Genomic DNA, 23,073 nt, shown 5'->3' on the forward strand with positions numbered 1-23,073 from the left:
ATGATTGCCACTAGTGGAAATATTAGAGTATGACGAAAGGCTGGGGTACGCCCTTCTTCTGAATTGTACCGAGCGTCTGTACGTAGAAAGAGAGAGAAACGAGAAAAGAGGAAGGCAGGGAAGTTAAGGATTGAACCTACGACTCGCATTTCAGTTCCATCTCATGATGTTCCAGGAAAGTAATATGGCCACATGTTCTTTGGTACAGTTCATGAGAACTCGCGATGAAGAACTGTACAGGCATTTGATCTTTCCGGTGCATTCCTGCCTAAAGACAGACATGTTTTCTTTTTGTTTGTTTGGTGATGGATCTATACGCTTTGTTTTTGTGACTTACGTGAATTCATAGGAGTGCTTGATCTTTCTTCGACCGTAAATACATCGTGAGGAATGAGACCTTCATCAGAACGTTGGGAAAGAACAGCCGGCGTAATCCTGAGTTGATCGCTCAAGATTCCTCTCTGAAATGCAGAAATAACGATGCCATGGATGCCATCGCACAGGAGGAAGTAAAAGGTTCCCCCGTCACCACGCAATATATTTTTATAGAACCGTGTCCTGGAAACTTATGACCAGCACTCTGTGTTTGCAAAACCTGAACATGAATTTAATACAAGTAATAAAAATGGTAAATATTATGTGCTTAGCTCAGTAATACAAATGTCAGGTATTGTAATTTACTCCATAAATAATTGGCGCACGTTGGTTTTGTTGTGCAATCTATGGGGAACAAAAACTGCCGCTCGATCAGACATTCGTAATATATTAAGAAACTCATTCCTTACTGCAGTGAGGAATGGAAGTGGCTGTTGTCATAGCTCCAAATGTATGTTAATGTGGTTCAAACAAGATAATGATTGAGAAGACCAGAGAAGGGGAAAAGAAAACTGTAAAAGTAGCTACAAACGCAAAACAAATGTTAATTTAGTCTCTTTTGTTCACGTTTCTGAAAATCAATAAACAAAGAGTTTTGACTTTGTTTCGAACGTTTTTGTGAAGTACTTGCATTAAATACAATTTGCCTGCAATCAACTAGAAACAAAGCCCATACATTAGGTGATGAATATTTGAAATAAGCTGCAGTGGTAAATTCAGACTCCCTAATAGTGACATTTCGCTCGTATGTGCAAATGAGTATTCACGTTGATGTGATTGATGCTCCTTGTTGTGCATTTGCGACTTCGTGACGCGGTGTTGTTCACAGTCCCCTTCTATTAAAAACGTATCTTACAGAAACCCCGCTTGCAGAACATGTATCATTCACGAAACTCTCAATTCGACAGCACGCTGGAATAATGGTGGACATTCTTGAAACGATGGGATGTGCTCTCGTAGGATTTTCTATCATTATTTGCTTGTGTAAGGCCTTAAAATCTTACGATTTCTATGATGATATCAACCAGCTTGCACAAAGTTCACATAATTTTTGCATTGTGCACAAGACTTGCGAATGCCATGAGAACAATAAATGTTACGCGGCTTCATATGTACTATCTAGAATAGTCGAGCTTGAAAATCAACCTCTTAGTGTTATTCGCTGTCGGTCGGACTTGTCTCCTCAGCCCCCCCCCCCTTCCCTCCACTCTAACTTGATGAGACAGATGCTTGCGCTAGTTGGGGACTGGGAATTAACATATTTGCACAACGCAAGACTACGAGTAGTTACGACGCAACTACAGAAGACGAGACAAGGACAGAATTAGCACTTTTTCTGTCCGTGTCTCTTCTTCTGTAGTTGCACCGTAACTACTCGTGCAAATATGTTAAATCCCCTGTAAGTTTTGCACATAATCTGGTCAGGTAGTCTAGCGTCATTTTCGTTAGCCACCACTCACCACCTCCACGCCGTTTTCCTTTCGCCTCACGATAATCGAAGAACGCTGCTCCGTGTCGTGGTACAAGTCGCGCTCGAGTTCCGGCCCGTTCAGCTGGAACAAAGTAGGTGAAAACACACAGTGGTAAACCTCTGGCAGAACAAAAAAGTATGTTCTACGGATGATAGAAAGGAGAAGGAAGTTTTTCGAAATGAATAAATGCGGGTCCTATCCTGGTTTCTGAACAAAAGTACATAAGTGACGAGAACTTTGCTGGGTTCCAGGATTGAAACTCGGTACCATTGCTTATCTAATGTCGACATCTCACCATTCAAGTTAATGAAGAAACTCTATACCAATTTATTGCGATATATGGACACTCTCAGCTGCATTTCGCCGCCAGCGTCGGCGTCGATGTCATAAACCGTATATGTATATTTATCTATATAAATGAATACGCAAGAAAAAAAAAGCCAAATAAAAGACTCCGGCACGCGGAATCGAACGTGGGACTTCCCCGCCATGAATGCAAGGCGTTAACCACTGAGAAACCGAGACGTGCCTCCCTAAACGTTTAAATGGCAAGCCATTTATATCTACCTCTTCTTGCTGCTGGTGGGCATGTCGAGGGAGGGGGGGTAACTGTCGTGTTTTTAGCTTTATCAGCAAGTAACGCAATGAGTGCGTGGCAGCGGCTCCCATCTCTCACGCGTACTTTGGCCCGCAGAAAGGAGGGGAGTGGACGATCTCTTGCGGGCCCTTATCTCCAGGTGGGGAGGATCGCACGTCTTGGCTGGCGTTGGGAGTGCATGTAAGGATTCTGTTGTAGTTATGGGGCGCACAAAGGTCACTGCAATCCTTGCACAGCCTCCGTTTGCGAAAAGGGCGTGCTTTTCAGACACAGCGAAGTAACAACTGAGACGCTTATTCGTATTCATCTCTACCTGTGAGTACGTTTCGTGCGTCATTTGTGCGTGAAAAGCGCGGGGCACGTTTCGATCTACTTTCTATTTCTGCGCGTGACCTTCCAATTTGTGGCTATCACGTTTATTGCTTCGCCTTTGAGGCGGAGCTGTGACTTTTTTTGGATATTCGCAAATTTGAGCATAATATTTGCTCGGGTGTAACGTTTCGAAACTACCATAATATTTCGAGAGACACCATAGTGGAGGGCTTCGGAAAGGTCGATCACCTGGGGTTCTTCAACATGCACCTAAATAGAAGCACACGGGCCTTAATCATTGTCTCCTCTATCAAAAATGCGGTCCCGCGATCTGCGGGTCAGCAGCCGAGTGCTTCAGCCACTATACCACCGTGGCCGGAATTCGTAAAAACTAGTTTACAATTTTCGCCGGCACTTAGAACATTTTCAGGCTCTTTGAAGCGTGGTCGCGCTGGCTGCACTGGCGCTCTACGAAGCTTGATATCAGGGAGCCTTGATGCGGGCACATCTAAGTACTACGCCGCCACGTCTACCCCGAAAATGGACGCCATTGTATGCTCTACTTGTAGATTGATTTGTTGCCGCTCAGCAATCAGCTACAGCCTCCCGGGTAACACCGATTGCATATGGATACAATACAAGAACGTGGATTCTGGGTGCGAACTGGGTTAGATGGATGGATGGAGGAGTTTTGTTTTTGTAGTCCTGAAAAAGGAGCAATGAAGGAGGATGGACAGGGAGGTTTCTATGCGAATGCGCGAGCTGCATCTCAGTATAGTCCTGAGAAACACGGCTAGCACGCAGTGGGCTTCTCCCAGGTTGGGACAGGCAGGTGAAGCCTCACCGCCTCATCGCACGCTCTCTGGACCACCCAAAGCTGATCGCCCTCGTTGGGGTTTTTGGTGGCGGAGAACTACTTCTTGGCGTGGTTGGCTTGATAGCTTCCCAGTAATCAGGGGCATCGCCAGAGCATATTCTCTAAAGTAACTCCTTCCCCACAACGGGGGCACAAGCTGGTAGTGTAAATATTGGGGTAAATCGTATGAGAGAAGGTGAGATTTGAATATGCATCCATTTGTAAGAGTCTAAGTGTTATCCCCTGGGCTGTGCAGCTTTCTGTAAGGAGGGGGGTGCACCCTATTGCTTAGGTAGTTGTGCTGTGTTAGATCATTGTATGTCGTATGCTGATCCCTATAGTCCATCGTCGTGGGCTAGGGAGAACCGCCATGTGCGCGGAACGTCATATACCGCGACCCTTGAAGTGGACCAGCTTGTATTGGAAACCTGAATAAACATTTAGCCAATCACGAAGCATTGCAGTGAAAGCCATGTGCATTTAGTTCCTGGGATTGTGCTAAAACTGGTCGATGGCAATTTTTTTTTATTTCATAACATTCGTGTACAGGCATAGATAGCCACGCGGAAACGTTTGGAGAAGTATTGGTACCGCAAAGATTTGTTTCTGTGCAGGTATGTTGTTCGCAATATGAAAACTCAGCAAAGCTTCCCAGTTCGCATAATTTCGCTAACCAACGTGTTGCAGTGGCGCTAATGAAATGCCTATTTTATTGCTGGCGCCTTGATCTCTAATCTGTACGCCAATGCTAACGTGCGAAGGAAAACATAAGAGCGAGTGTGAACAAGAGATATGAAATACGGTATCATCGCAGCGAAGACGGCAAGTTCGCTTTGTGTCTGTGATGTGACGGGCCCTCACGAAAGAATCTTTCGTGAACCTGTTTGAGAAAGGGCAGCATGCAGGTTCTACTGCTTGGAAAGATCTTGCTTATTAAGAAAAAAATCCGTCTTCGGCTTCACGAGCAGCAACGAATATAAAAATGCTGACCTTAAAGAGGTTAGAAATGTGAACTAGAAAGTAACTCCTACACTCTGCGTTGTTCTTCGGCAAAGCTTAACAGTACTTTTACAGAATCAGACATCTGTTGTGCTGCTGCGCACTTTGTAGATAGTGGCACATGGTTGTAAACTTGAGGAAGTCGATTGGTGGCGGGCGTTAGACGAAACTTTTTATTTGCGTGAACTTGTGCTAAAAGAAATGCGAAGTTAACGTTCAGGCAATACATACTCCACATTTATAGACCAACCGTGGTGATGAAATGGCTGAAGTACTCGGCTGCTGATCCCCAAGTCGCGGAATCGAATCCCGTCTGCGGCAGCTGCATTTTCGATGGAGGCTAAAATGCTGTCGGCCCGTGTGCTCAGATTTCGGTGCACGTTAAAGAACTCCAGGTGGTCTAAATTTCCGGAGCCTTCACTACGGCACCTCTCATAATCATATGGTGGTTTTGGGACGTTAAACCTCAAACATCAATCATTACTCGACATTGATAGTGGCAAGTATTGTGGTCGGTAATTTTCTCCGCAGTAAAGCACGTCGGACTTTTATTTTGGTGGCCTCAAAGATTATGTTATTATATTAAAGTCAACCATTCACGTACTGCCCACAATCTTATCAGAATATTCTCAGATTATCTGAAATGTTTCTAGACACTCGGGCCTTGTTCGCGCAAAGTGGTGGTTATATGCGTAGCGGACTGGTTACCAAAAAAATCACAGCATATCCGCGGAGTGAATGATGATGAGCGGCGCAGAGCGTCCGTCCATCCATCCATTCGCCCGTCTGACCGTCCGTCCGTCCGTCCGTCCGTCCGCCCACCCGCCCGCCCGACCGCCTGCCTGCCTGCCTGCCTACCTGCCTGCCTGCCTGCCTGCCTGCCTGCCTGCCTGCCTGCCTGCCTGTCTGTCTGTCTGTCTGTCTGTCTGTCTGTCTGTCTGTCTGTCTGTCTGTCTGTCTGTCTGTCTGTGGATATGCTGTGCTGGCTAAGGCAGATGGATAGACTCCCCTAGACCATAAAGAGCTTCACACCTAAAGATACAAAAAAAAACAAAACAAGAGCGCGTGGGAAAACTGCTACTGCTGATGGCGACTACAAATCATTTCTGAGCTGTCTGGGCTTGCCTTCAGGCCACCCACACGCTGTGTAATTCACAACGTGTGCTGCTTGCTGCAGTTCTACGTTACTGCAAAGCAATACTACCCAGTTAACTGTAACTATCTTCCCTTTACGTGAAGCCCACACAAGCTTTCTTTCCGGAACACTTTCAAACCCTGGCGTGACCCTGTGGCAGTACTTAAAACCCAGACGGCCTTGGATCAATTACTGGAGAGAGCCAGCAATATTGTTTGCATCCATCTAACTTTTGTCGCACAGAAACTCACAATTTTTTTCTCGCAACAACGACACCGATCCAGACACCAACACCTTAGTTTCTGCGACGCAGTTTCTGAATGTCATCACATGAAACCGTGGGCTTTGAATGCGCTAGGCACTTAGTGATGTGAAACTCACGATTATGCTATGTGTTTCAGTGCCAGAGGCTGATGTAAGGATGAACTCTCTTGCGAGTATTGAACTTTTGCGAAGGTGAAGAGTCAGGCCCGTATGGATGTTCAGCGACAAGTCGCCGTCATCAGCCCTACCTTCAATCAGTCTTGGGTACACACGTGTTTCTGAAACGAAAATAATACCACAAGTAGTGAGTGGCATTAAACAATTCTGAAAATGCAAATAGGCACCATAAAAACCTGTGCTACGTCACTTAGACTCGTAGTAAAAGTAGATATTTGCTATACCTGTAGGTCAAAATGAACCTCAACATGATGTAGGAGAAGTTTATACCATTGACCAAAAACAAATGAGTCAAAGAATACTGCAACAAATGTAGAATGTGATGCCAGTGAAAGTGACTGTTGCAATGATATCACGAACCAATCTCTGCGCGTGACATGGCACAACGAAAAATGGCAGCATTTCCACGGAGTGAATGATGGAGAGTAGGGCGAAGCATTCGTCTGTCCACTCGTTCTTGCTTCCGTCCGTCCATGCGTCCATCTGTGTGACCGTCCATGCGTCCATCCGCCCGTCCGTGCGTGCGTCTGTTCGTGCGTCCGTCCCTGCGTTCGTCCATGCATCCGCCCCTGCGTCCGTTCATGCGTCCATCCAAGCATCTGTCTGTGTGTGCGTTCATCCATCTATTCGACACTCCAAGTACCACCATCTCGCATCTTTTCATCATATATTTCTCATATAGAAGCACCGCCATCCAGCGGACATTCCAAGGACTAAACGAGAGGTGGCACACGAACACTTTCATACGGCTTGCGCTTCGGGTCTACTTCCCACCTTTAACCACCTCGAGTTCATGAGTGAGTGAAACAACTTTATTGACGATCCGGCATAAAGGGGGAAGGGGTAGCGGGATTAAAGCGAGACACTAGCGTGCTCGGACGTCCCGGAGCAGCAACCTACTCGCGTAAAACCCGTGGGGGCGCCGCTTTCGGCCGCTGGCGTTCCAGGATGCTAAGCACGTGCTGGACCACGTCTCTTTGATTGCCTGGCTCTCGGCTGATAATTTTGCTGCTTATGGCAGTTGGCATTACTTCTTGGTTACCGGCGGTGATGCACAGTCCCAAAGGAGGTGTCTCTGGGTGGCTCGCGCCTTCTTGCAGTGTTGGCATACATCAGTGGTGTAAACCTCCGGGCAAACGTGCTTTGCCCAGACGGGGGTCCATATTGCTTGTACTTGCAGCTGCGGTAGTGTGGCTGCTTCTCTGCGTTGTAGGTCTCGGTGAGGTGGTGGGTAGAGGCGTCTGCTCGTTCTGTACCACTGCAGAACGTCGGCGTAGGTTGTGATGAAATACTCTCCGTCTTCGGCATCGGGTCGTTGCGGCTCCGAGGAATGCGTTGACAGAGACCCACGGCTAGTTAGCGCGTGTGCCTCCGTATCTGCCTCCTCGTTGCGGTTCGGGCCCACGTCCAGCTCCCCGGCGTGCGCAGGGAACCACTTGACGGTAATGTTGGTTTCCGGTCTTGCTATAGTTGAACATACTCTTGCAGTGGTTCCATGGACGTTGTTTGTAGCAAAGTTGGCTATTGCCGTCTTCGAGTCGCTGAGGACCGTGCGGCAATCCGGGATCGCTAGTGCCAGTGCGATTGCAAACTCTTCGGCTTGCGTGGGCGACTTGCACCGTATGCTTCCCGACGTTGTGAGTACTCCAGTGTCTGCTGCGATGACTGCTGCTGCGTACGTGTTTGGCCGGTGGGGATACTTCGCCACGTCCACGTAGTACGCGCGCGAATCGTTGGCGGGACCTTTTGTGAGGGCCATGGCTCTCGCCGTTCTTCTTTCTTGGTGCTCTTGTGGATACATGTGCTTCGGTAAGGGTGGAACCTTCAGTCTTTGGAGAACGTCTCGGGGTAGCTGCTTTGCTACCTCCGGAGTCGTCGCTGGCGCGTTGATTCCGATGCGCTGTAGTATCGTTCTTCCCGTCCTGGTCTGGGACAGGCGGTGATACTGCGACGTTCGCTGGGCTTCGGCGATTTCTTCCAGCGTGTTGTGAACGCCCAACGCGAGCATGCGTTTTGTGTTGGTGTGGGGGTATAAGCCCAGGGCCGTCTTGTACGCCTTTCTGAACATCGCGTCAATCTTGATCTTCTCCGCCGCTTTCCAATTGTGGGACGACGCTACGTAAGAGATGTGGCTGACTGCAAACGACTGGGTGAGTCGTAGTAGACTGTCTTCTCGCATGCCCTGGTACCGCGTGGCCACCTTCTTGAGTAGGCGGGTGGCCAGCGAGAGCTTTGCGTGGAGCTTCTGTACCGTCACGTTGTTGCGGTTCAAGTCCTGGAGGTGCAGCCCCAAAACTCGGAGTGTCTGCACGTGCGGTATCGGCGTTCCGTCTTGGGTTACAACGTTGATGTTCTGCGTTGTCGGGCGTCGCGCACTTCGCGGTGAGATCACTAGCAGTTCCGACTTGGTTGGTGAACATTTGAGTCCGGTGGGTCGTAGGTATTCTTCTACGGCGGCGACGGCTTCTTGGAGGGCTGCCTCGATCTGGCTGTCGCTTCCTCCCGTTGACCACAGCGTGATGTCGTCTACGTAGATCGTGTACTTGATGTTTCTAACGCGTTCCAATCTTCTTGCAACGCCTATCATGACAAGGTTGAACAACAGAGGGGAGATCACCGAGCCCTGTGGTGTCCCCGTGCTCCCCAGCTGCTTGAGCGGTAGTTGTAGTTCCCCTGCCACAAGCCGCGTGGTGCGGTTGGTCAGGAAATCTTTGATGTAAGCGAACGTCCTCTCCCCCATGTTGAAGTGGGACACCTGCCGAAGGACGACCGAGTGGTGTACGTTGTCGAATGCTCCCTGGAGATCCAGTCCGAGCACCGCTCTGTTATCCAACGTGGGAAAGTGTCTATCCACGATTTCATTCTTGAGCAACAGCATGGCGTCCTGGGTACACAGTTTGGCCCGGAACCCCAGCATTGTATGTGGATATATGTTGGATTCTTCCAAATAACGTTGCCATCTGTTGAGTAGGACGTGTTCAAGCACCTTGCCCACGCACGACGTTAGAGAGATGGGTCTCAGGTTGTCTATGCTGGGTGGTTTGCCCAGTTTGGGGATCAGGACCGTTTTCGCGGTCTTCCATTGTTGCGGTAGCTTGCCCGTCCGCCAGCACTGGTTGTAGTACTTGTTGAGGGCTTCGATTGCCATGTCGTTCAAGTTCCTCAATGCCTTGTAGGTGACGTGGTCCGGTCCGGATGCTGATTTACAGTTGATTGTTTGTAGAACCGCTCGCACTTCCCATTCTTCGATGTCGGCATCTAGTTTCTCGCTGGTTGCCCCTTCGTAGCTGGGGAGTGGGTGCGTTGGTGTTACGGGGAGATACTTGGCGTCGAGGCGTCGTTGCACCTCAGCCTCTCCCATTTCTTTGACGGCTTTGTGAATTGTCTTGTTCAGCATGTAATGCTGAGCTCCCTTGGTTGTCTGATCGTTGAGCAAGTGGCGTAGCGGGCGCCACGTCTTGCCTTTGTGTAGTTGACCGTCCGCTTCTTGACACACCGCGTGCCACTGCTGTCTGCAGAGGACTGCGCTGTGATGCTCGATGTCTCTGTTGAGTTGTGCTATACGTTTGCGTAGCTTTCTGTTGTGGCGTTGACGTTTCCAGCGCCGTATCAGCGAGTTGCGGGCTTCCATGAGGTGCGCTAGTCTGCTGTCCAGCATCGTAGCCTCCGGCTCCGCTTCTACCGTCTGAGTGGCGTCTTTGGTCGTGGCGTTCAACATGTTGGCCCATGCTTCTATGTTTTCAATGGTTTCCGTAACGTTGTCTTCTAATTTCTTTCTGTACTCGTGCCAGTCGATGATTTGCTGTTGCTGTGCTCTTTGCGTGTTCTCTGCGATGGGTATTGTAATTTCGAGTATGCAGTGGTCACTTCCCAACGTCTCCCCGGTGTTCCGCCACGTGACTCCACGCAGTGCTGAGGCCGTGCTTATGAAAGCGAGGTCCGGGTTTGTGTCTCGCTGCGACGACGTTCCGTTTCTCGTAGGTGCGTTGGGGTCGTTTAGCAATTGGTAACCTGCGCCCATTGTTTCGTCGTAGAGACTGTGGCCCTTCGCCGTCGTGTATGGATACCCCCATGCCGTATGTTGAGCGTTAAAGTCTCCACACAGTAGGCTTACGTTGGAGCCCGCGAGCTGTTGCGCTTTGTGCACAAGGGTGCGGAATTTTTGCTGGAAATGCTTCGGATTGCTGTACACGTTGATTATCAAAGTGCTTTCACGGCGCTTGCGCTTCCCGGTGACGATTTCAACCGTTCTGGGCTCGATGGCGCCGTTGGGTAGCAGCTCGTGATCTATTGAAGTTAGATTCTTCTTTACCAAGGTGCAGACCCCCTGCCCTGCACCTTTCCCAACTGTTCGTGCGCTGGGGGGCTTCGCAAAGGATCTGTACCCTGGTAACGTCGGTGGGGTTTCACTGTGCGTCTCTTGTAGTATTATAACGTCGGGTCTCTTGGTACTTTGTTTTATGTACTGTTGTAACGATGCTTTTCTCCCCTGTATGCGGTTGGGATTCCATTGCCATATGAGGAGATGATGCTGTTGTGTCTGTGCTCTGTTTCTGTGGTTAGCGGTGCCTGTTGCCGTTGTCCCGTCCATTATTGCGGTTGGGTGAAGGCCTGTTGGGGGATTAGTCCTGACGCCGTCAGCGCGTGTATTAGTGCATCCAACTTAGTCTGTATTCCTTGTATGGTAGACTGCATGCCATGTACGGGTGTCACCAATGTGTCGAGGCGTGCGTTGGTAGCATCGAGGCGATCGTTAGTAGCTTTGATGACTTGGCTCAGGGTTTCGTAGTTGGCTTTCATGGTCTGTTCTAGTCGATCTTGACATTCTTCTAGGCTGTCCAGCCTAGCGTTGACTCTTCGTTCACGTGCGTATTCGAGCGCTCGCTTCTTGGGTGCCGGTTCGCTTGTCCTAGCAACGTCGATCGTTTCGGGTTCTGCGCTGTTAGCTTCCGTAGTAACTGGGACTTGTACCTCCATGGCTGAGTTTGTGTTGTTTTCCTTTGGCGTTGGGGGTCTTGGTTGACTCTGCGGTGGCGACAGTGGCGGTGGCGGAGTCACCTGTTGTTGCTGCTGCTGCTGCTGTGCGTTGATGAGTTGGTTCAACTTAGCGTTCATCTCTTGCATTTGAGCTCTCTGTTCAGCGATGCATCGCTTGAGCTGCTCATTTTCATTGCGTAGTGACTGGATGGTGTTGTCCTTTGCTTCAGCTACGTGGTTGAGCGGATTGTGGTTCGCCGCTTGCGGGTTGATTGCTTGGGCCCCATTTATCACATTGCCCGGTCGCTGCTGGTTGCGGTTGTAATTCATGTTTTCGCTGCGCTTGCCGTCGGTGCTTCTGCCGCAGCTCGCCGATTGTCTCCTGCTTTTGTCCCGCTTCCTCGAGCGGCTGCGTCCTCTCTTTGATAGATGCGCTTCGTTCTGTTTTCGCGGTGGCAGCTGCGGGAAGTCTTGCGACGAAAACGCTGACGCCGCGTTTCTGCGCTTCCATCTGCGCTGAGTAACTACGAAGGGCACCTTGTACTTGTTCGTACAGCCTTCCGTGCCCATGGCGTGGGCTCCGTTACACAGTTTGCAACGTGGCTTGCACCGCGCCACGTGGTCTGCCGTCGGGTTAGGCGCGCCACACGCAAAGCAGATCTTGGTTTCCGGCGTGGGGCATACATCGGCTCGATGGCCGATTTTGCCGCATGTCTTGCATACGTTGTGGTGTTGTCTGTATAATCCACACTTTACTATAATGGAGCCATACTTTATGTAGTTGGGAACCTTTGTTCCTGCGAACAAAATGACGATCGAGGTAGTGTTTCCAATCCTGTGTGCTTCGAGGGCCTGCGGGTTTGCTTGGTTAACGATATTCTCGTGCAGATCTTCGGCAGTGTTCTCTACTGCGATGCCACGGATTACTCCTTTCACTGTGCCGTGAGGCGCGGTGCAGTAGGCATGCGTTTCGTAGCTACGGCCCCCAATGTACAGAGAGCGTACGCTTGCGTAGTAACGTGCTCGTTCTTCATCGGGCGTGCTGATCACGATGATGTTCTGCGTGGGATTAATACAGATCGTATCTGCTTTCGCTGTGGTCTTGGGAACGTTGGCTGCCGTTATGACTGCGGACATTGCGATGTCAGCTTCCAGTTTTGCTAGGAATAGCCCTCCTCTCGGTCGTATTACAATCTTCTGCTCTTCCCGCGGCAAATTCAGTGGCATGCGGGACGCTTTAGTAATTCTCGCTACCATGCGTTTTGCTTGAGCTTCACTAAATTGCGGAGTTGGCTTGTTGCTTTGGGTAACTTCGTTAAGCTGGGGCTTATTAAGTCGTTGGCTTACTTGTTTTCCGGAGATTTTCCATCCCGCGATGTCGCTTGGGTGTAAGTCATTGCCGCACACCGCGACTGCGGTGCGGCCGGTGCTGCGTAGCACCTCTTGGTCGTTGATCGTGTCGGTGGTCGTAGTGTCGTTGCCGCCAGCACAAAAGTCCATGTCTTCCGTAGCAAGGGCCGCGAAACGGTTGTGGGAAACGGCGTTGAGCTGCGATGAGGCCGAGGCCATCTTCGGCGATGAGGAGTCAAGCGTTGAGCCGGGCCGGGCGGCCGACGCAGTTGCGCGTCCCCGCCGTACTCGCGCTAAGCCTAGGCGTGGTCCGCTAGGCCCAGCGTCGCACAAGTGAAGAAAACGTCAAAAATTGACAAAACGTCCGGTTGGCCGGACCAAAAATAGCATCAATCGAGTCCAGGGATGTTCACGGACACTGTAGTGATGATATACAATCGATTGGAAGCAGTTAAGGCGGCACAATTAGCGAAAACTGCGGAGCTCATTCGGAGCACGTCTGCTCAGCTCGGCGACCGGAGCACCACCACCTCGAGTTCATGGTATATACTAGTTCACTGTATGCATGACACTGCGGCCCAACGCTCGCTAAACCTTTCTAAAACCAAGAAGGTTACGCCCAGCGAGTATAACGTAGCATCCTTTTCCTGTCAGATAGTGCTCAATGTACATGCCAGTGGCTGCTAATGGGGAATGAGAGACAGGAGCATTCGGCTTTTACTTAACGCGCACGCCGCGAACTTTTTATTGTTCAATAAAGCACAGGAGAAAGCTACCACCGGCACCACCTTGCAGGTCAAAATGTGACACTGGTTACACACTACGACTACGACTACGACTACGAGGGACGAACGGGTGCCGCTTTAAGGAGCTTGTCCCCTAAAACATACATGTGTCATGGCGTTTACATAGAGACATATTAGCTGTGTTTTACTGGCCTACACGCGCGGACAAATGTGCAAAATTCAAATAGCCCACAGTGTCTGTCAACACGGCTCTCATGAGGTACGCATTTGGGTGTCCAGACGCGAATTTTCGGATGATCATTGAATTAACTTTGACAGTATGCAAATGTTTTTGGAGTCCACTAGAATGCAGCTGTTGTCACAGACGTTTCCCAAGAAGTTTACAGCTATAGAACATCTATCACGTGGTTTCCTGTTTCACTAATTTTGCCAGCCATATCGAATGAGTTTTCAGTGACGTAGACTAACAATAAACGAAGTGAGAAAGATCATATGACCAATGCCAACGAGCGTTTACGGCTGCTAACGCTTACGGCATTGTCCACGCTTGGCGCAACCAGGAGTGAAGGTTGGCTGGAAAGACAGGTACTTTACTGGCAGAATACCATAATGCCCATGCGCAGATATTTCACTGAGTACGCCGCAAGCAGTGCCCTCGAGTTTCTGGCGTAACACTCCAAACCGCAACGGTCATCACAAAGGCTATCATGCTGAGTACGCTTAGAAAGAGCTCTGAATTTCTTGAAACTTACACTGAACAGAATTACTGCACAATGGTTTGCTGGTAATAAAAGTTTGCGAAAGCTCTCTTCAATTGTATACAGTGGAAAGCTATCAGGTGACCTACGCGTTCATGGAGGTAGTTTACAGTGAAATGGGACTCGCACCTCTTAAAGTGGCTTAGTTCCGCCTTGTAGTCATAACCGTTTGACCTTTCAAGGCAAAAAGAATGCATTCAAGCTAGACAAAACTTAAATTAACCCGCTCACAATCTCGTTCATGAACCTATGAAAGGTTTGCTATATATACTTGAAGCTGTAAAGTATACATGCGAAAATAAAACAAAACTAACGTAGTCGTTATTGTTTTCTATATTTCACTCAGTTTGACATGAATTTGGCAGTACAAGGGCATCAAACATATCGTCACGCGTTACGACTGCGAGGAGAGCTGTAGAGACAAGGGAAAATGCTGAACTTGTTATTTTGCTGAATAAATTTGATGTGGAACTCACTCTTTACCCTTCTGGCGGCGTGGACAGTCGCCGGCCGTCAAGTAATGAGTTCATCGTCGAAACGCCCCCTCTTTTACCATCAGTCATAGAACATTTCAGCATTACCGCTGGTGCTTGCGTAATTTCTTGACTGGACCTAACTATTCACGTCCCGCTCGTAATCTTAACAGAACTATCTGAAACGATCGGGAAGCTTTCCGACATGGTGCTGTTTGGTCTGCGCCGAGAGTGCTAACAGTTTTTGTGAGTGATACCCAAATGAATAAAAAGAAAGCAATAAAACTCGTGGTAGTGTATCCTTGTATATTTCGGATCCCGCGAGATGAGTGCCGAAGACTTGTATGCCGGAAAGTCATTATTACCCGAAATAGTAACGGCATTCGAAGCTCGGTGGTGCCCACAATGCAGGCAGTCGTCATTTTAGTGGGAATTGCGAGGAGAATGCTGGCTGCTAAGGAAAGACGAACAAAGCCGAGCTAAAGCGTGTGTTTCGCCCAATATCCGGCGACTTGAAATTATATTTGAGCGGGCCTCTTCGGACGGGTTGTGACAAGTTGATCAGTGGCAGTGGCATGATGCTACACTTTGTATTTCACGGGCAGCTCATAATTTCAGGTCTTCATGAGTTTCGAGCTCTGAGCAAGTATTTTACTGTGGTTTGATACTGGCTGAAACATACACAAGCCAGTGAGGGGATCCTGGACTGAGAGTCAGGTGCAGTGAGGAACGTGACGTTCTAGGATACTTACGCACCGACCAGGTGTACTCACATCCAGGCTGCAATACCTCAGGTAGTTCCCGTCAAGTGTGGTAAATCCGACGTATGTAATCCTGTACACCAATCTCTACACGTGCCTGAGTGCCAGTGTAAAGTCCCTGACTAGTGCCCATAAGACGCGGAAGATACCTTCACAGCATTCCGCTTTTGTCGAACTTGTGATCTTCACAACGTGGCGGGTACGATACAAAGCTCGCATTTTGTGTTTTTGATAAACCGGTGAATGATGGAGTTGACCACGATAATGCCTAGTTCACACTGAAACATCCGCTTTCTACAGCGACCGAAATTCCCCTGCCGCCGAAACGGAGCGTCGTTCGCACTGGATGAGCCCCGCGCCGCCGAATATGCCATATACTACGGGGCGAACGCGGGATGGATGCGCTGTCACCCGGTTGTTGTCGCGGCTTGCAAACGCTACTACGCTAGCCGGTGGTGTATACTTCGACGATTCTCGTACGCAAGAAGCAAGAAAAGACAGTACTGCTTACTTTGCTGGCAAGTGGCTGTCTTGTAACGCACGAAGAGCAGAAAAACCACCGACGCCAGCAGCGTTGGTGGGTTTGTTTTGCTCTGCAAGACCGCAAGAAGCTCGGACACGCCAACAGCAAGCTCGGTCACCTCTTTCACGAAATACGGAGGCGAAGTAGGCACAGAGTATGTTAAACTCCCGTTGGTTTCAACATTCAGTTACGTGCACTGCGGCATAACAAGTGAGTAGGGCTTGGTCGCCATTTTTCAAAATTCCTTGACTAGCGCTCCTATTGGTCCGCGGTGACCGATTCGGCGGCAGACGCCGCAAAAATTGGTCCGAGAGCGATCGGCGCGGAGAAGGCCCTTTCGGCGGAACTCGCCGCCGCCGAACCGAATTCGGAGCACTTTCGGCGGCCGGAATGCTCAGTGTGAACGCGGCCTAACAGGCGCTTTTAAAGAGTTCCAATGTCGCATGGCACCGGTGATGTCTGGCCGTTGCGTTTCATGTCCACGAACAAGTCTGAATACAGCGACTGGCTCGTTCGCGAAAGTGGCGGTCGTACTGGCAAAGTTCCACCAGCCAGTCGCTAGGTTATCGGGGAGACTGTCAAGCCGAATGGTTGCGTCGAAGCACTAAGCACTAGTCAGCGTTGTAATGAGTCGGAAGCACTTTAAGTGCACTTCTAAGGAGGTTGACTGTTTCATTCACGCTCGAGAGTCGGTATATTCTGGTTCCTGTGCTCTCGAAGCACTGCGTGCTTCGAGAGCACAGGAACGCGTCTGCTTGTGATTACAGCGAAAATAACTTCATCGGCTTGGAAATGCAGTGAAAGTGACTTTCGTTCTTTGCAAACACACGCGTTCTGCATACATGTTTCGCAATACAGCATGAAATGTTATAGTGTAAGTGCGTCGTACAAGCGTACAATGTCATCGGGCGTAAGAGCAGGCGATTATCATGATGACGATCAGGATGCAGATGATGATGATGATGGCCTAAACGAGTGGTTCACACCCCCTCTGGGAGTTTGGCCAAGAAACGATTATTTAGATAGTGGATCACATAATACTTTTAAATCTAATGAATTTAAAAAGAATGACTTCATAGTATAACGCCAGTCACCCACAACAACAGGCGCAAACGTTACTGCGTTTACTATACCAAGGCCACGTAGGGGGCGCAAAGCAAGTTCGAGAAAAATTCGTGCCTGAAGTTTTTGGAGTACGCACAAGGAACAGGATATCGCTATCGCGTTAAACTGTTGAAGGCGAAGTTTTTCGCTCTCTTCAACGTACGCAATTGCTTTTAAACCACGAGCAAAGTATAATCAGGCAGGGCTTGAAAGCTCCATAAAGCCACATGTTAGGCGATGCGGTTGTTTTGCAAACGTAGCTGACGCTGTATGGTCTGGCTCGTCTGTTAATGAAACATTAGACATCAGCGACTGCTGGCAATTTAGTATTTGCCATCCATTAATTTTCATTGCATCCATTATTAATGGAGAGTACCTTAGTAACCCGTGCTTTGCCGATGACATTGCATTGCTGAGTAACTCAGGGGATGAATCGCAACTCATGATTACAGAGCTAGACAAGGAGAGTAAAAAGGTAGGTCTTAAAATTATTCAGCAGAAAACGAAAGTAATGTACAAGTATCTCGAAAGAGAACCGCTCCTCGAGATAGGTAATAGTACACTTGAAGTTGTAAAAGACTACGTACGCTTAGAACAGGTAATAACCGAGGAGCCGAACCACAAGATGGGAGTAACTAGAATAATATGAATGGGGTGGCACATTTGGCAAGCACTCTCAAGACGTAACTGGTAGATTGCCACTATCCTTCAAGAGGAAGGTATATAACAGCTGCACCTTGCCGGTACTTAGCTACGGAGCAGAAACCTGGAGACTTAAAGAGAGGGTTCAGCCTATATTGTGGACCGCGCAGCGAGCGACGGAAAAGAAAATGGTAGGTGTAACCTTAAAAGAAAAGAAGAGGGCAGAGTGGATCAGGGGAGAAACCAGGGTTGAAAATATCATAGTTGAAATCAAGAAGAGGAAATTATAATGGGTCGGGCATGTAGTGCTAGGCAGGATAACCGCTGGTTGTTAAGTGTAACTGACTTGATTCCAAGGAAAGGCAAGCGGGTTAGGGGGAGACAGAAAGTTAGGTGGGCAGATGGAATTAAGAAGTTTCCAGGTATAAAATGGCAGCAGCAAGCACAAGACCAAGTTGACTGGGGTATAATGCTAGAGGCCTTTGTTATGCAGAAGACATAGTCAGGCCGATGATGATGATGATGATGATGATGATGATGATGAACTTTCAAATGTAAAGACATATCTTGAAGCGCCAGGAATGAAGAATCGGCCTTGCTGTGCAATTATCACGTGCAATTTGGGCATCAAGTGATGTTTAGGCGCACAACATGTGAATGCATAATTTGGCGGATTAGAAGGAGACGTAAAGTTAGGTGAGCAGATGTGATTAAGAAGTTTGCGGGTATAAAATGGCAGCAGCAAGCACAGGACCGAGTTGACTGGCAGAACATGCGAGAGGCCGTCGTGCTGCAGCGGACGTAGTCAGGCTGATGATGATGATGATGAACTTTCAAATGTAACGACATAATATGGAGCGCCAGGAATGAAGAATCGGCTTTGCTATGCAATTATCACGTGAGTTAGGGCATCAAGTGATGTTCAGGGTGATGTTTAGTGATGTTTAGTGATGATCAGCTTTCGCAAATGATCGAAGATCTTACCTGCATGAGGTGTTGTCCAGAGCAGAGCGAACAAAACGGCACCGGTGACAGCTAGTTCTTTTCTAGGGATCCCCATACTGCACTTTCTTTTGTCTTGTGACTGCCTAATTCGTTATATACGGGTAAATTGAAACGCTAATTTGCTGCTCCTGCCCCCGACATACATAATCATAGAAGAAGTACAGCTCTCACTAAGACCTACAAGCGTCCTAGCCACTATATAAGGTTAAAACAGTAACGGTCATTGTGTTTTAGAAATGACAACAACTAGTGGTACCACGTGCATTTTGTTCTCTTCTGAAAACTTGAGCTTTTGATCCCCGTGTGGTTCTAAATGAAAAAAAAAGTCACCTCTTTCATTTTTTACACGCTCCTATTCCTGGAGATGTACACGTGATTACAGCTGGTGACATTTGTGCCGGGGGCGTGCACTAGCCAGAAGGCGTTGCTCGCGGTGTGCCAGTGTCTAGAAAAACATAGATTTGTGCATTCCTTTCGAGTAGTTCGTAGCTTTTTGATAAAACTTTTTTTCAGTCTGAATTTATTCAAGTTAAAGTGCCGTCTCAGGTACAGTGTCTTCTAAAGGGCAAAAGCGGGCATACATAACATTTACCAGTAATGCAGAGACAAAAGAAACATTTCTGGAAACATTGGTCCATATGCTGAGTCATGTACGGCTTGTACTGACATGATCTAGCTACAATTCCAAGTATAGTCTTACTGTGACATCTGAGCGACTCCATTGTGAATCGAAATCTTTTAAAAGCAACAGGAGAACTTGAAACTGGCCTATTTAGTGCTTACTGTTCAACATTTTCGCCCGTGTCTTAATGCCTTCTTCTGTTCTTGACTTTTTTGTGCAGTCAATATGTCGGCCTCAAAAGCAAGCAACGGGAATCAGTGGGGGCCTTTGGAGGTAATGACCTCTGGCAGCATTAACTATTTAACAATATTAAGCGCGGCTTGCATTGGACAGCTAGGTGAGATATTCAGACCTTGCGATTCTGCAGTCACCGGGCTTGGTTTGATGAATGGGGTGGAGTGGGTCGTACATTCACTAAGTAGTCGGGTGGTACAACCGAGAGGCAGCTCGCTACGCGCGGGTCAGGCAAGTAGCGAAAGCAAGTGGGACGCTGCCTTCCGAGACGTTGCTCTAGCATTATGTGTATTTTGAAATTCTGCGCACCTGCTCCGAGTCTGTTAGAAGTGCTCTTTTGCGTTCGTTCCTCAATGACCGCTTTTACCGGAAGTGTTGTATGCCGGTTTCACCAAGGTATCAATGTCGTCATTTCTGTCGTGGAATAGGTATCGTTAAAATACACAAAAACATATCATAAAGAGAAACTAGAATAAAGGTTGCGTTGACACAGATAAACTGGGTAGGCCACGCACAACTTTCCCAACGACGGCTCGCGACGTAAAGACTGATCGTTTAGGAACAATTTAAGAGGGATGCACTCCGTATCAAAAACGACTTAGTCTGCAATGGAATCAACCATGCGGCCGTATGCAGGCCACATGCACAAACACACTCCGTGGGCAACCCGCTGTCGAATGAACTGTCATCCTTGCTCCCGGGTCAGTCTTTTCATTTAGATTCGTGGTGGCGTGTTGGCGCTTGTGTCGCGCTCGACAATACTTAGACGATGTCACAACTACGCCTTTGTGGTGCCTTAGATATACACGTGTGCGGAGATGAATGCCTGGTGCCACTTTTACGTTTCGAAGCACCCCTCAGTTTTGGAGCTAGGCTGTATTTCTTTGGTGTGGTGACGGAGCAGCATCACCTGCGGCTGAGAATGGTGGCCGAGAAAACAGTATACACCTATCAGATCAACGGTTTTAATCAGGCTCAAGCAGAATTGAAGGTTGTGTTGTTTCGCAAGTGATCATTCTTTGTTCTGCCGTACCTGCGCTCAAATGGCTTATCGACTGCCGAAAATGGGATCGATTGTGCTGCATATTACGGGCACGAAATGCAGCGCGAATGACGGCTTGGGCGTCAGCTCGCCTCTGCTTTGTGACCACCTGGAAATTTGCCGCCATTACCATCGCCGCCAGGATGCTCGCTCATCGAGGGTTCAACGCGGTGATAAGTTGTGGGCCCATAGTATAAGGGAGAGGGCTCACCGCTGCTCGGCAATTCGTACAGAGCGAATTGGGATGGCCGACAACATCTCGATTCTTTCCATTGCCTTAAATGCCTTAAATGCACTGGCATGGGTTGGCTGGCCTTTGTAAGGCGACTTTGGCTTTGCTTCAGAATACCGGAGAACATGGTCACCAATACTGTCTGCTCTCTCTTCATTCTTATGCAAACAGTTCGCCGCCGTTCGTGGTGGTGGCTCTCGTTCGGCCGCTCTTTTTCCGATCACTGGAGGTGCGTTCATCGCCGGGACGGCTGGCGTGTTTGCTCGAGCTGTACGGCGCCACCCGCACAAAACTGGCCAACTTGTTGGCAGCATGGCTGTTGGCGGCGCCTCGGCTTGATAGCTGTGTCTGAAGTGCTTTATTTGTTGCGATATGACAGTTTAATTGCGCCTTTGATTTAATTGAGTCTTTGGCATGAGGGTGGTATATTAGCATGCCATATTTCAAACGCCTGATTTACAGCGAAAGCTGTGTATGGCTAATTGACTTATTGAATGAATGAATAAACTTTGTATAAAGTCCAGCAGTTTTACCGGGCAAGGTGCAGGATATGGCTAGGAGAAACGAAAAAAATTATGAGCATCTGCCCGAAGAGAACCATGACGGGATGCAAAGCAGCAACATTGCGCCCGCCGTAGACCCAGCGGAAACGGGCGGCGGCGCAGGTGCTGGAAGAACGGTTTTAAGCGAAACTCGATGTAGCCTTCAGTCAAATAAGCGTTTCTTTAAAACGGAAAGACATGGTAGGCGTGTTGGGTATTGTGTAAGCTTGATCGCATATTACTTGAAAGAGTGTTTCCCCTCGACGTGTGGTCAAGGGCTTCGGGTGGTGGAGAAGGTAAAGTGAGAGAGAAGTGTTTTGAGAGTGGGCGGAGGAGCAACACCGCCTGTGTGTGTTGGGAGGAGCCGGCAGCTGCTGGGGTTGAGGGACGGAATGACGTCAACGCGCAGCTGCGACTTGACCTACTTGGCATCGTTCCGACCACAGCAGAGAGGGCAACGCGGTGCAGCGCGTTGGCATGGAGACACCAACACACAGCGTTATACAGGCTTGTCAAAGAGCTGCTTTGCATCTAAAACCGTTGGGCAGTGGTGTCATGAGTAGCCTCCATTGGCTGAGCCCTGCGTCGCACGCAAGCACGTACGTCGTACCCAAGCACGCGCACCATTGGCTGCGCTGTGAGTGACGTCGTCCACCCAGTCGCAGCCGTGGCGTTGTGCAAGCGCGCATTAGTTTGAAAGACGATGGTCTTTCTTGGAGACCTTCAACGCAAAAAAATATGGTCTGTCTGTCTGTACATTTGTTTGTTTGTCCACCCTTAACAGTAATGGGTTCTCTAATCGGCACCAGCCGATACCTCAGACAGCCGACCCCATCCGCAGCACCCACCAATGATGCCCAAGATTCAGCGTTCGTACTTGTGCGATTGTCAATTAAAAGCCATTATTGCGCATATCTGAGGCACCATAACAACATCATAGTATTCTGTATGTGTGTATTTTTTCTACAAATTACATACATAAGTAATTTTAAGGACTGTAGTGTTTATCGCGGTGCACTGACCACGCAACGCTTGCACGAAAAGGCGAGTGTTCCCAACGCTTTGTTAGATGACACGGTGGTGGCACCTACCCGTCGCCTTTCGTTCTACACATTATCGCCTCTGAGACGGGCGAGCACGCCCGTCTCAGGGCCGCGCGCTTTGTTTTCCAAAAAAACTGCCAGATGGTGCTCATGTCTCACGAGTGACGTGACTTGATGCGCTCGTTCGCTTCCGCTGCACGCTCGAGGCACTCTAACGCAGTGCCTCCAGAATACCATTCACCGATTTTCTTGCGCAGAACATCAAATAACTGATTCGTTCACTCTCTCCACACGCAAGAATATCGAGCTTTGACGAAATTTGCAGATTAACATGCAAATACGGGCCCAATTTTTACTTAAAACAACTTCCGCATGGTTAGGTCACGCGCAACTGTAAAAGAGCGTCAACAGTGAAAACGTGAGAGATTTGCATTCGCCGGGCCGATGGTGCAGTCTGGGCACAAAAACAGGCATGGGAGGCCAAGTGCTGGCCGAGACTGTGTATCGATCATCCGGCCGCCTTTCCAGCCGCGCGAAATCACTAACATGAAGTGGTGCGAAGCACTCGTTTGCCTCGCCTTCGAGGCACTTTACGGGAACGGGAATGCAAGTGCCGGTGGAGAGCGGGTCCTGCGAACCGCGCCTCTCAAGTAGCTCGCGATGTGAAACGCTTGCTGTTCTTTCTAATGCGCGCAAATTGAAAGGAACAAATTACAGCATTGCACAAGACTTCCCCCGCTCTGTTAAAAATGCTCGTAAGCATTCGGTGGCTTTCGCCAAAACGAAATCTGCTCACTTTTCTCTGCTTTACAAGACCCTCTCCATTGGCTC

The 23,073-nt window shown here is 48.9% G+C and overlaps 3 protein-coding genes across 6 annotated transcripts in view; all 3 read right to left on the reverse strand.

Annotated features, from left to right (window-relative positions):
- LOC119187299 (venom metalloproteinase antarease TserMP_A-like) overlaps positions 1-18,806 on the reverse strand; it is a 121,612-nt gene extending 102,806 nt beyond the window's left edge. The window contains exons 1-4 of one of the 4 annotated variants that reach the window (XM_075872014.1): positions 18,507-18,806; positions 6,129-6,289; positions 1,836-1,928; positions 338-461 (exon numbers count right to left, since the gene is read on the reverse strand). In XM_075872014.1, the coding sequence (XP_075728129.1) occupies positions 338-461; positions 1,836-1,928; positions 6,129-6,289; positions 18,507-18,582 (454 nt within the window). In that variant the 5' untranslated portion in view covers positions 18,583-18,806. The remainder of the gene's footprint in view (positions 1-337; positions 462-1,835; positions 1,929-6,128; positions 6,290-18,506) is intronic. The other 3 variants (XM_075872015.1, XM_075872016.1, XM_075872013.1) reach the window with 3 other exon arrangements.
- On the reverse strand, positions 7,216-10,197 carry LOC142769163 (uncharacterized). The gene has a single exon (XM_075872133.1). The coding sequence runs from the start codon at positions 9,904-9,906 to the stop codon at positions 7,216-7,218; it is 2,691 nt and encodes an 896-aa protein (XP_075728248.1). The 5' UTR covers positions 9,907-10,197.
- On the reverse strand, positions 10,779-12,734 carry LOC142769164 (uncharacterized). Its single transcript, XM_075872134.1, has one exon. The coding sequence runs from the start codon at positions 12,732-12,734 to the stop codon at positions 10,779-10,781; it is 1,956 nt and encodes a 651-aa protein (XP_075728249.1).
- Positions 18,807-23,073: the final 4,267 nt, after the last annotated feature.

This window comes from Rhipicephalus microplus, chromosome 8 (genome assembly GCF_043290135.1).
Source record: "Rhipicephalus microplus isolate Deutch F79 chromosome 8, USDA_Rmic, whole genome shotgun sequence".
NCBI lineage: Eukaryota > Metazoa > Arthropoda > Arachnida > Ixodida > Ixodidae > Rhipicephalus > Rhipicephalus microplus.

Coding starts and splice junctions, on each gene's coding strand:
- LOC142769164 (XM_075872134.1), bottom strand. CDS start 12,734: ATGGCCTCGGCCTCATCGCAGCTCAACGCCGTTTCCCACAACCGTTTC.
- LOC142769163 (XM_075872133.1), bottom strand. CDS start 9,906: ATGTTGAACGCCACGACCAAAGACGCCACTCAGACGGTAGAAGCGGAG.